The 12,462-nt window shown below is 40.8% G+C and overlaps 2 protein-coding genes across 3 annotated transcripts; both read left to right on the forward strand.

The window, feature by feature from the left end:
• The first annotated feature begins 5,300 nt into the window (after positions 1–5,300).
• LOC146459988 (perlucin-like protein) lies at positions 5,301–6,517 on the forward strand. 2 transcript variants are annotated; one of them, XM_085088848.1, is made up of 2 exons: positions 5,301–5,614; positions 5,788–6,517. In XM_085088848.1, the coding sequence occupies exons 1-2, from the start codon at positions 5,374–5,376 to the stop codon at positions 6,216–6,218; spliced, it is 672 nt and encodes a 223-aa protein (XP_084944974.1). In that variant the 5' UTR covers positions 5,301–5,373; the 3' UTR covers positions 6,219–6,517. The 2 variants fall into 2 exon arrangements, with proteins under 2 accessions (XP_084944974.1, XP_084944975.1); XM_085088849.1 differs by having other exon boundaries at positions 5,800–6,517.
• Positions 6,518–9,936: 3,419 nt separating this feature from the next.
• LOC146459989 (perlucin-like protein) lies at positions 9,937–11,154 on the forward strand. The gene is made up of 2 exons (XM_085088850.1): positions 9,937–10,224; positions 10,403–11,154. Exons 1-2 carry the CDS (start codon positions 9,990–9,992, stop codon positions 10,834–10,836), a joined length of 669 nt encoding a protein of 222 aa, XP_084944976.1. The 5' UTR covers positions 9,937–9,989; the 3' UTR covers positions 10,837–11,154.
• The last annotated feature ends 1,308 nt before the right edge of the window (positions 11,155–12,462 follow it).

Below are 12,462 nucleotides of genomic sequence, written 5' to 3' on the forward strand. Positions count from 1 at the left end.
TTTTTTGCGTTGTTTTTTTTTTTTTTCGCGATCTGAGCCCGCTTCGCTTCCTCATTTTCAACTCTCACCGACCCCGCCAACATGAAATTTGACTGCGATTCTTTTCACTTCTATAAATATCACACGTTGCATTCAGAGTTCAGTTCATCTTGTTTATTCTGACATTGTCTGTTTATTTACTTTTCAAAATATGCAAATTCTTCTCTTCTTTCTCAGTGAAAACTGCAAATCAGGAGCCTATTACAGCCCGAGTCCTCTTGCATTTTTCATTTCAAGGGAAGCTATTTCATGCGCTCAAAGCATTATAGAATAGTAAACACGAGCTTACCCAGTTTACGTGTTTTTGACCGTTTGCCGGGCTCCGCTCAACGTCCCGTACGTGGCATAGCTTGGCCTGGCACCCTCGCCAACAGATTCCCGTGAGAGCCCCTCCAAGCGAGCCAGCTCGCAAGGGCCCTGAATCTCTCAAAATACCTTTTGGAGGTTTGCCGATCACTGCTGCCTGATGCACTCATGATAATTAATCTTACGGTCTCACGCAAAACACACTCCATAAACACCCGATCCATTTTGAAGCTGGCAAAAGTATGACGCTAAAAATATGATCAGCTCCTACTGAGGAGCGGATTGCCTATATCGCTTTGCATTGAGCCAAACAGGGGTTATACGGCGTTTTAAAGGAAGTCCGGATGAAACCTAATCAGTCGCCGCAGGAGTCCTGGGCCAGTTGCTCGAAGCATGGTCAGCGCTAACCCGGGTTAATACCATGACAACCTATAGGTTTTAATACCTCTAGCTTAACCAATGGTTAGCGCTAACCATGCTTCGAGAAACTCAGCCCTGCTCGGCGTACGAATAAATTCCTCAGACACATATTCAATCTCTTTACGTAAATGTTTTAGTTATCAAACTCAAGGCCTCGAGACCCGAGAACAGTCATACCCGATGAGTAATCTTCAACTTTCCGCACTGATTTGGGACAACTCATTTTGTTTCTTGTATTTCTGTATTGCTCTTTGTATTTATTTTGATTTGCCCAATAAAGGTGATTAAAAAAACACATCTACTTGTCTGAAATATTTCCAGCGACACCCAACTGAACTCCTTCTTCCATGGTAGTTTTATTGAAGTCGACGGCCTAGGTTGAGGATCATGTAACTTCCCGAACTAGTAATCGGAAGGTCTTAGGTTCGACTCCTGATAGGAGCAATAGGATTTCCTTTTACCGAGTACTCTATGCCTGCCATTCGCTCACTGAATAACACATCATCCTAATTTATTTACCAAGGCTTAAAATATACCGTCACATTTATTCCACTACGCATATGACACACATTGACATTCCAACCCTGGCAGCAGGATGTTTGTCCCATGATGAACCGCATAGGTTATTGGGTCTTATTTCCCACGCGTCTCCTGCAGTCAATGGTGGAGCATCCGAACAAGTAATCGGAAGGTCTTAGGTTTGACTCCTGATAGGAGCACTGGGATTTTCTTTTTTCCATGTACGCCTGTCAGTCACTGAATAATACATCCTTCTCTTTACTTACAGTTGTGAGGTGGTGTGATATTTCGGCAATCTTCTTTCTTCTTTTTTTTTTTCGAAATTGAGAGACTAATTCTAGACGATAGTAAAAGTCAAAGAATATCATGTTCTTCAGTTTTTCTTATATTATTCTTTTATTTCAGTCCATATCAATTCCATCCCTGTTCTCTTTCTATCAAATATAAAGCTACAGTCTCCCTCTCTAATAACAATTTTCTCATAAATTTAATTTCATTTTATATATTTTACCAGTAGCTATTTAAAAATTCCGCGCAATATTTCGCGCAGTTTTAAAATTGACTTCTCTCCAAAATGTCTGTAACAACGAACAAGATTCGATAGAAAATATGACAGAACGTTAGAAAACATAACCATACAGGCCCCGGGAAGCGAACTGCAAAACGCAAGAAATCCTATACAAAAACAGTCCTGTCACCCTGCTTCCAGACCGCTTCTTTCTAGCAAGTTTTTTTAGCATGTTTGAATTTGTTTGCATCTATGGTATTTCCCGCAGTTGGCTTGTTCAGCAAAAGGAAAATCCTCTGTTAGCAGGGTAGTATAAAACTCAAGTAAACTCACAGTCTGCGTCCCTTGACTCACCTAATTTTACATAGATCCTGGAGTTTCCTACTTCACTTAACCAGTGAGAATATTCCAGTGGAGTTCTTCTGATATACGGCTTTATCCGATCAGCTGCTATTAAAATGTCTCCAGGTAAAAGTGAACAAATTGTACAACTCATGAATACCGGTAATCAATAGGCGCCGGGTGACACATAAAGGTTAAAACGTGAGGGACTGGGCCAGAGGGTTTGTTAGTCACGTTTCCACCTGCTCAGAATATTTCAGGGTCAATAAAAGGTTTACGGGTTGGGGATCTGGTATATCTGAGGCCGGGATTCGGGATTTTAGACAGACAAGATGCCTGCTACACTGGCATTACGCGTGATGCTGGGGCTGATTCATTTATTCCAACTGTATGCTTCGCCGATTGATAAATCTATCCTTGCTAATGGAATAGTTTGAGTCACGACGATCGCGTTACGTTGTTTCCCTTGTATAACGCGACCCAGACTTTCACTGGAAATTTTTGAAATTCCATTACGATAACATAAGCTTCTCAATGACCTCTTTTCAGTCTTGCGTCGTGGTCTAAGACTATCAAACAAAGCACGATTCCTTCGCCAGGAACTCACCAATTTCCACCGTTTTAAATGTCGGGTGCTTCTTAGAAGTTATTCTTTCGATTCACCGCTTCAAAATGGTGAAATTTCCGTTTGAAAACGGCACACTTGAGTCCACAACATGTTAACAATATGGCGTCAAATTTAATCTGTTTTTTATAAATAGATCAAATGATGCGTTGACGTCACACAGGTAGGGGTGAGTGGGTCCCCTCCCTCGCGATGTAAGCGACAAGAATGGATTTTGATTGGGCTGCTTCTGTTGAAGACAATCAGAACAATACACCCCGAGTAGGAGAGGGGTGAGGTTAATGAATAAATTAATGTACCGATTTGTAGCTACGAGGAAGAAAAAAAAACAAGATGCCTGCTATACTGGCATTACGCGTGATGCTGGGGCTGATTCATTCATTCCAACTGTATGCTTCGCCGATTGATAAAACTATCCTTGCTAATGGAACAGTTTGAGTCACGACGATCGCGTTACGTTATTTTCCTTGTGTTACGCGACTCAGACTATCTGCGGAAATTGGTGAAATTTCATTACGATAACATAAGCTTCTCAATGACCTCTTGTCAGTCTCGCGTCGTCGTCTAAGCCTGTCAAACAAAGCACGATTCCTTCGCCAGGAACTCACCAATTTCCACCGTTTTAAAGGTCGGGTGCTTCTTAGAAGTTATTCTTTCGATTCACCGCTTCAAAATGGTGAAATTTCCGTTTGAAAACGGCACACTTGAGTCCACAACATGTTAACAATATCGCGCCACAAATTTAATCTGTTTTTGATAAATATATCAAATGATGCGTTGACGTCACACAGGTAGGGCTGAGTGGGTCCCCTCTCTCGCAATATAAGCGACAAGAATGGATTTTGATTGGCCTGCTTTTGTTGAAGACAATCAGAACAATACATCCCGAGTAGGAGAGGGGAGAGTTTAATGAATAAATTAATATACAGATTTGTGGCTACGAGGAAAAAGAAATCGTCCCGTTTTTAGACACGGTATGCCCCTTCAGGGCATCCCGCGTAAAAAAAGAAATCGACCCGTTTTTAGACACGGTATGCCCCCTCAGGGCATCCCGCGTAAAAAAAGAAATCGACCCGTTTTTAGACACGGTATGCCCCTTCAGGGCATCCCGCGTAAAAAAAGAAATCGTCCCGTTTTTAGACACGGTATGCCCCCTCAGGGCATCCCGCGTAAAAAAAGAAATCGACCCGTTTTTAGACACGGTATGCCCCTTCAGGGCATCCCGCGTAAAAAGGGGTGGGGGGAGGCGCGGCTCGGGATAAAAATTGTGAATGGGACACGGGATTCGTATGATTTTACGAGGCGGGATTGGATCTCCCGGCGGGTTTTTAAAATAAATTTTCCCTGAGTAAACGGGTGTCGGAAAAAAAAAATAAGCTGTCATCTTCGTGAATGCTGCGTATTATCCAGAGTATCATGCACGATTCTTTCGCGGTCTATCACTTCCATTGGCGCCTCCTATGGCGATCTATTGCACTTTTCCGTAAGCCCTGGTCTGAACAAGACCTTTTGGATCCAATTTCTCCAATTTTCAATTCTCCGAAGACGAACAGCAAAATTCAGTAAACAAACACCAGAGGAAGATGGCGTTTTAGAGTACGATTTACCGGTTGAGGAGTGGTAAACATTAGGAAACGGAAGACCCAATGTCCGGTAACAACAAGTGAGAACGACCTACGATGCTGGCCACTGAATTCCATCGGTGGATCGCGTGCTCAATTTTGTTCTTGGAACGTCTTCCCGATAAGGGAGAACTATTCGCTTCAATAACAGAATTGGGTTTGACTAAAGCTGATTTACTTTAAAAAGCTCCTACGTAGTATTTGATATAGTCGTCACCTGAACACAAATCTATTAATTTCAATAATTGGTGCGCAAAAGATTATAGCATCGAGTAGATTATAATTTTCACTCATTAGCCACGGTAATTCTACATTTTGGTTCTCAGAATGATCGCCGAAAATAGTGAATGAGAGGACGACAATGAAACCTACTAACACTTCTGCGTATACCGAATATCCATTTTAAAGGCGAGAAAACAATCTTCGAAAACAGGAAGGAAAAGACAATTCAACTTCCTCAGTTTTTGTACTAGATTTTGTGTTTGGAGCGCCCCTGAACGTTGACTAGGTAATATGGTATTGTGTTTGTTGTCAGAATTAAGTAAACACTACATGTAGTACTGTTAATTAGTATGTAATTACAAAGTTCAAGCAACTCGACTGTCAATTGATTTGCAAATCGCGTCTGTGATCATTATGTCTGTGAGTATGCCATCAAGAGTGAATTATTACACGCTGCTCAGAACTGCTTGGAACTAAGTTTATGTTGTTGCAATCACAGTAACGCCTTGCACGTTTTAACGTGCAATATCTCCTTTCCTTTCCAGCGGCTGCTACAACCTTATCCAATGCGAAGCCTAACCGATATGTTTTGGATCAGAATATAAATTCTCCCCGATTGTTAATAAACTTGGACTTGAAATTTGTTCTTGTTTTACCAACTGTACACGTCAGCTTTGTTCGGCACCGCTAAATCATTGTATTATCAATCCAAAAGTCGCACACAGTCAGCAAACGCATCACTTTACTAAACGGCTTCAATTCCTTCAAGCATGCTTCGAAAATCGAGCTTCGTTTTCATCGTTTATATCCTGGTTTCATTTGGTTTGGCAAACGGCAAACCTCAAAACGGGAAGACTAATAACTCAGTCCTTGGTAATAAGTCGCCTCAGCCGATGGATCAAACGTTTAATATCAACAACTGGGGTCTTGGAAAGGTCGACCGAAAACTATTGACCGACATGAAATACAAAATCGAGTCTCTGTATGAGAAATCTCAAGGCCCCAGTCAAGGTAAATATTAATGAACGATTATTTTAACAACATTTTTCAGTATTTCAGGGTTATTGGAACCACTTTGTTTCTTATTGGAGATGATAAATTCATTGATCCAAATCTCTTCACATGCTGGCATGCCAAGCGTAGTATAGCTTTCGAGTTCAGATTCGATACTTCTCTTTCAACAGTTTGGCGAGAAGACGGATGGGTTCGCTACGGAAATTCGCGTTATCTGATCATTAACATTCCAACCTTGAAATGGAGCGACGCTCGGAGAACCTGTCAGATGCTTGGCGGAGACCTGGCCATAATCAGATCTGCCGCTGAAAATACCTTCATATTTAACTTGGTGAAGAAGCAGAAAACGTTCACAGCATGGGGTGCGTGGCTTGGTTTCGTCCGCAAGGCCGACAAAAAGTTCTACTGGATTGACGATACTCCACTGAGCCGAGGATACACTGCTTGGGCGAGAGGGGAACCTGGCGATGTGAGTGAGAAGTGTGGAAACATGTTTGGCGCTGAAAGTAGAGCGGGGAAGTGGAATGACATACACTGCGATAAAAATCCTAAATATCTGAAGTTTGCCCCTGTTATTCTTTGCCAGAAAAAAGCGAATTAAGTTGAAAGTTTAATGTAAACTTGACGTGATGTTATGAGCAATTAACACGGGGCCTTCACTTTATGCGTAGTACTTGAACTGTTGGGTTAATAGAAAGACAAATTTAAAATACCTAATGGCGGTTATGTTATCCGAGGACTGTTTTCAGCAAATAAGTTCGCAATTTTTTACTCTTGGGTGAATAGAAAAATAAAAATAATTGATGGTGGCTATGTAATATGCGAACTGTTTTCTGCAAATAAGTTCGCAATCTTTTACTCTTGGGTGAATAAAAAATTAAAAACAACTGATGGTGGTTATGTAATCTGTGAATTTAGTAAATTAGCTCGTAATATTTGACTACATGTAAACTCTACTGATAGACAACTTTTTAGCCTACTAGGAGTTCGTTCAAGTTCATTTTAAAGATGATGGAGTGAAAAAGTTTCAGTATTGTTACCAAACTTTAAAGAAAGTTCTAGGCTCTTTCAAAATAAGTCAATTTGATTTGTACAGATTTATCAGGATCTAGTTGTTTTTATAAGTTGGGAGAGAAAACAAGAAAGACTCAGTCGCAGTTGAAAATCCAATGATATGCTTCTGGCGGTTATCGACAAACGCTATTCCCAATCGACTGACTTTTACCATAACAGTTCGCACGCAGTGTGGGGGAAAATTGGATACAATTTGCTGATCTCTCCTCCGGTGGGTTTCCCGTTCCACTTTTTATCACATCCGATCTCAGGGATCCTGGTTTCTTGGCTTTAGTGTGTTCCCCTCCGATTCCATTCGAGCGGTTTCATTTTTATCCTTTTCTGTTGAGTTTTCTTTCGGTTTTTCTCAGCCTGGTGATTCTGAACAAAGAATAACTGACAAATGACATGTTTCCACCATGCAGGGGCCTCAGTTTCAGGCAAAAGCACAGACTTTCGGGCAGTCCAGTTTTTTTTTTTTTTTTTTTTTGGCATTTTTCCGCGATTTGATTAGTTATAAAGGGAGTAAAGAGTACTCTCTCCTCTTTCGTGAAGCAAAAATACCCGGTTCGCTTTCTCATTTTCTATTCTCACCGACCTGAGCCGCCAACATGAAATTTGACTGCGATTCTTTTCACTTCAATACATATCACATGTTGCATTTAGAGTTCAGTTCTCTGGTTTATTCTGACATTGCCAGCTAATTTTCTTTTGAAAATATGCAAATTCTTTTTTTCTTTCTCAGTCAAATCTGAAAAATCCGAAGCTTAAGTCTGTGTCTTCTTGCGTTTTTAATTCAAGGGAAAATATTTCATGCGCTCAAAACATTTTGGCATAGGCCGTTACCACGAGCTTACACAGTTTACGTGTTTTTGTCGCTTTGCGTGGCATGGCTCCTTCGCCGAGAGATTCCCATGAGAGCCCCATCAAGAGAGCCAGCTCGCAAGGGCCCTGAATAGCGCAAAAGTACCTTTTGGAGGTTTGCCGATCAGTGCTGGCTAATAATTAATGTTAAGGTCTCACGCAAAACACACTCCATACACACCCGATCCATTTTGAAGCTGGCAAAAGTATGACGCTAAAATTTGAGCAGCCCTAAACTGAGGAGCGGTTCCCGTCGGCTTTGCATTGAGCCAAACAGGGCGCGAAGTTATACGGCATTTTTAAGGAAAACTAATCAGTCGGCGTACGAATAAATTCCTCCGAAACATTTTCAATATCTTTACCTAAATGTTTTAGTTATCAAACTCGAAGCCTCGAGACCCGAGAACAGTCATACCATGAGTAATCTTCGACTTTCCGCATATTTGGGACTACTCATTTTGTTTCTTGTATTTAGTTTTGATGTGTCCAATAAAGCTGATTAAAAATATATATACATACTTGTCTGAAATATTTCCCGCGACACCCAACTGAACTCCTTCTTCCATGGTAGTTTCATTGAAGTCGACGTAAGTTGAGGATGAAACATGTAACCTCCGAACTAGTAATCGGAAGGTCTTAGGTTCGACTCCTGATAGGAGCACTCGGATTTCCTTTTTCCGAGTACGCCTGTCAGTCACTGAATAATACATCCTTCTCCTCCCTTAGAGTTGGGAGGTTGTGTGATATTTCGGCCATTTTTTTTTTCGGAATTGAGAGACTAATTCTAGACGGCGGTAAAAATAAAAAAAATATCGTTTTCTTCAGCTTTTCTTAAGTTATTTTTTATTTCAGTCCATATCAATTCCATCCCTCCTCTCTTTCTATCAAATATAAAGCTAGTCTCCCTCTCTAATAACAATTTTCTCACCATTTTAATTTCATTTTATATATTTTACCAGTAGCTATTTAAAAAATTCGCGCAATACCCTATATCTCGCGCAGTTTTAAAATTGACTTCTGTCCAAAAATCTCTGTAACAAGGAACAAGATTCAATAGAAAATATGACAAAACGTCAGAAAACATAACCGGCCCCGGGAATCGAACTGCAAAGCCCAACAAATCTTGTGTGAAAACAGTCCTGCCACCCTGCTTGCAGAGCGCTTCTTTCTAGCAAAACGTTTAGCATCTATGAAGTTGTTCGCATCTCTGGTATTTCCCGTAGTCAGTCTGGCTTCTTTAGCAAAAGGAAAATCCTCTGTTAGCAGGGTAGTATAAAACTCAAGTAAACTTAGAGTCTGTCTCTCTGCACTCACCTAATTTTACATAGATCCTGGAGTTTCCTACTTCACTTAACCAGTGAGAATATTCCAGTGAAGTTTTTCTGATATACGTCTTTATCCGATCAGCTGCTATTCAAATGTCTCCAGGCAAAAGTGAACACATTGCGTTTCAACTACCACCACGAATACCGATAATCAACAGGCGCTGCGTGACACATGAAGGTTAAAACGTGAGGGACTGGGCTAGAGGGTTGCTTCGCCTCCTTATTTTATGGTCGGGATTCGGTTGGCGGGAGTGTGACAGCATTCTGATCGTCCTAAATTAAACTTAGGAGGGTAACCCTATCTTGAGCTTCAGTCACATAAACTAAAAGTTGACCCTCCTAGGTTAACCATAGCAAGCAGACAGGGTTACCCCACCTCCCATGCAAACGAAACCGAGAAACAAAATTGGGCGCATCTCCAGTGTAATATAATTTATTCCTCACAGCTGAGGTAAAAGAAAGGAAACAAAACATCCTCAACAATAAACCTAACCCTGACAATAGTCTATGAAACAAAAAGAAACGAATAAATTATATTACTCCGCGGACAACCCAAAAATTGAGGAGAGTAACCCTCCCTCACTGTAAACAGGCCCTTAATCACGCGACTTATGCGCCTGGTGCCTCCTAAGGCGATCTGCATGTACACCTGAAAATGTAATCTTAACAATACATGTATAAATTGTTTGTTGTCATAATAAAATAAATACCTTTAATTTATACAACAACTCGACTATGACCGATTTGCAAACCATGTCAGCTTGTGATCCCTGCCTGATCACTGAAATATGTGATCACGAGTGAATTGTTACACGCCGCTCAAAACAGCGTTGAAAAACAGTGGGTCTTGCCTTCACTTTAATATCTTCTTTCCTCTTTAACGAATGCAATGAACTTATCCAATATGAAACCTAAATATAACGATTAGTTTTGATCAGAAAATTAATTTTCACTGAATGAATGTTTAGTGAACTTAATCGACTTGAAATTGTTCTTGTTTTACTACCTCCTGTACACGTCAGTTTTATTGGGCGCCGCTAAAATCATTAGTTCTATCATTGCATTATCAATCCAAAAGTCGCACACATTCAGCGAACACATTCACAGAAACGGTTTCAATTCCTTCAAGCATGCTTCGAAAATCAAGCTTCGTTTTCATCGTTTATATCCTGGTTTCAATTGGTTTCGCAAACGGCAAACCTCAAAACGGAAAGGCTAATAACTCAGTCCTTGGTAATAAGCCGCCTCAGCCGATGGATCAAACGTTTAATATCAACAACTGGGGTCTTGGAAAGGTCGACCGAAAACTATTGACCGACATGAACTACAAAATCGACTCTCTGTATAAGAAATCTCAGGCTGAAGGTAAATAATGAACGACAGTATTAGTTTTACAAAATTTCAGTGTTGCCTTTATTCCGGGTTAAACTCCCACTTTGTTTTTTATTGGAGGTGATAAATTCATTGATTCAAAATTCTTCACATGCTGGCATGCCAAGCTTAGTATGTCTTTCGAGTTGATTTGATACTTTTCCTTCAACAGTTTGTCGAGAAGACGGATGGGTTCGCTACGGAAATTCGCGTTTCCTGATCATCAACATTCCAACCTTGAAATGGAGCGACGCTCGGAGAACCTGTCAGATGCTTGGCGGAGACCTGGCAATAATCAGATCTGCCGCTGAAAATACCTTCATATTTAACTTGGTGAAGAAGCAGAAAACGTTCACAGCATGGGGTGCGTGGCTTGGCACATTGCGCAAGGCCGACAAAAAGTTCTACTGGATTGACGATACTCCACTAAGCCAAGGATACACTGCTTGGGCGAGAGGGCAACCTGACACATTGGCAGAGAAGTGTGGACACATGTTTGGCGCCGACAGTAGAGCGGGGAAGTGGAATGACTTACCCTGCGATTTAAACCCTGGAGCACATCTGAAATATGCCCCGGTTATTCTTTGCCAGAAAAGAGTGAATTAAGTCGTCTATTCGTTTGCCTTTTTTACTACAAACTCGACGCGAGGGGATATTTTAAGCAATCAACAGGGGGCCTTCGCGTTATAAACGGAGTAGTTGAACTGTTGGGTGAAAAAAAAAAAATAATAATTGATAGTGGTTATGTAATCTGTGAACTGTTTTCAGCAAATAAGTTCGCAATTTTTTACTCTTTGGTGAAAAGAAAAATAAAAATAACTGATGGTGGTTATGTAATCTGTGAACTATTTTCAGCAAATAAGTTCGCAATTTTTTACTCTTTGGTGAAAATAAAAATAAAAATAATTGATGGTGGTTATGTAATCTGTGAACTGTTTTTAGCAAATAAGTTCGCAATTTTTACTGTTGGGCGAAAAGAAAAAGAAAAATTGCTCATGGTGGTTATGAAATCTGTGAATTGGTTTTAGTAAATTAGCTCGTAATATTTGACTGAATGTAAACTCTGTACATAGACAACTTTTTAGACAGTACTGGAGGTTCGCTCAAGTTCATTTTAAAGACGACAGTCAAATATGCAAAATCAGGAGGCTAAGTCTGTGTCTTCTCGAATTTTCAATTCAAGGGTGGAAGCTATTTCATGCGCTAAAAACATTATAGAATAGTAAACAAGAACTCATTCAGTTTGATAAGTGTTTTATTCTTTGAGTTAACAAACTATTACCATGCTGTACCATATCTCATTTCGAGAATCATGTATTATTCAAAGTGACACAGGCAAACTCGAAAAAAGGAAATCCGAGTGCTCCTATCAAGAGTCGAACCTAAGACCTTATGATTACTTTAGTTCGGATGATCTATCACTGAGCTTCAGGAGACTCGTAGGGGCTAAGGCCATTAAAATAGGTTCACTTCATGAGACAAACATCCTGTATACTGCTAGGATTTGAATGTGAATGTGTGACATATACGCAATGGAATAAATGTAATAATATATTTTGCTATGAATTTCCATAGCCCGAAACCCTCACCTGAAAATAGCCGAAGTGTGTACTCTCTAAATGAACCCTCGATCGGGGCTGACTTGCTTGGCTTTAATTTCGAGTGAGGCGAAGCAGCAGTTTTGGAGGCGGCGAGCCAAACAAGTCATTGGAAAAATTGGAGCGAAGAACAAAGAAATAAAAGTCACCTTTTCGTGCTGCCCCGCTCCGCTAACGCCCAGTAGGTGGCGTGGCTCCCTCGCCGTGAGAACCCCACCAAGACAGCCAACTCAAGGTGCCCTGAATCGCGCAAAATTCACACGACACTTAGGCAAAGTTTAGTCACCTCAGCAAACAGTCTCCTTGACGTCTCTCAGCTGTCAGTTAAAAATCCCATCATTTCTCTGCTGACAGTTAAACAGTTTTTGCCAATTCTCAGCTGTCAGTTAACTCCATGCAGACTCTCATTATGGGATACTGACCCCCAGTTTACAGCATATAAAGTACTTTTGTTCTCAAATCTATTTTTGTTGTCGTTGTTATTGTTGTTGAATGGTGGTAGTTTTTAGTACAACTTACCTTATGTGGAGTCCTTTAATTCTTCCCGCTAACCCCACCATCCTCCCCCTTTTTGGTGCCTGCTACGCACGTTATCCTGGAAATCTTCATTCTTGGGTGTTGTCACCCCCCCCCC

The sequence above is a fragment of the Pavona decussata genome, unplaced genomic scaffold (genome assembly GCF_977016875.1).
Source record: "Pavona decussata unplaced genomic scaffold, jaPavDecu1.1 SCAFFOLD_215, whole genome shotgun sequence".
NCBI lineage: Eukaryota > Metazoa > Cnidaria > Anthozoa > Scleractinia > Agariciidae > Pavona > Pavona decussata.

Coding starts and splice junctions, on each gene's coding strand:
- LOC146459988 (XM_085088848.1), top strand. CDS start 5,374: ATGCTTCGAAAATCGAGCTTCGTTTTCATCGTTTATATCCTGGTTTCA. Junction 5,615..5,787: donor ATCTCAAGGCCCCAGTCAAG/GTAAATATTAAT, acceptor CTCTTTCAACAG/TTTGGCGAGAAGACGGATGG.
- LOC146459989 (XM_085088850.1), top strand. CDS start 9,990: ATGCTTCGAAAATCAAGCTTCGTTTTCATCGTTTATATCCTGGTTTCA. Junction 10,225..10,402: donor TAAGAAATCTCAGGCTGAAG/GTAAATAATGAA, acceptor TTCCTTCAACAG/TTTGTCGAGAAGACGGATGG.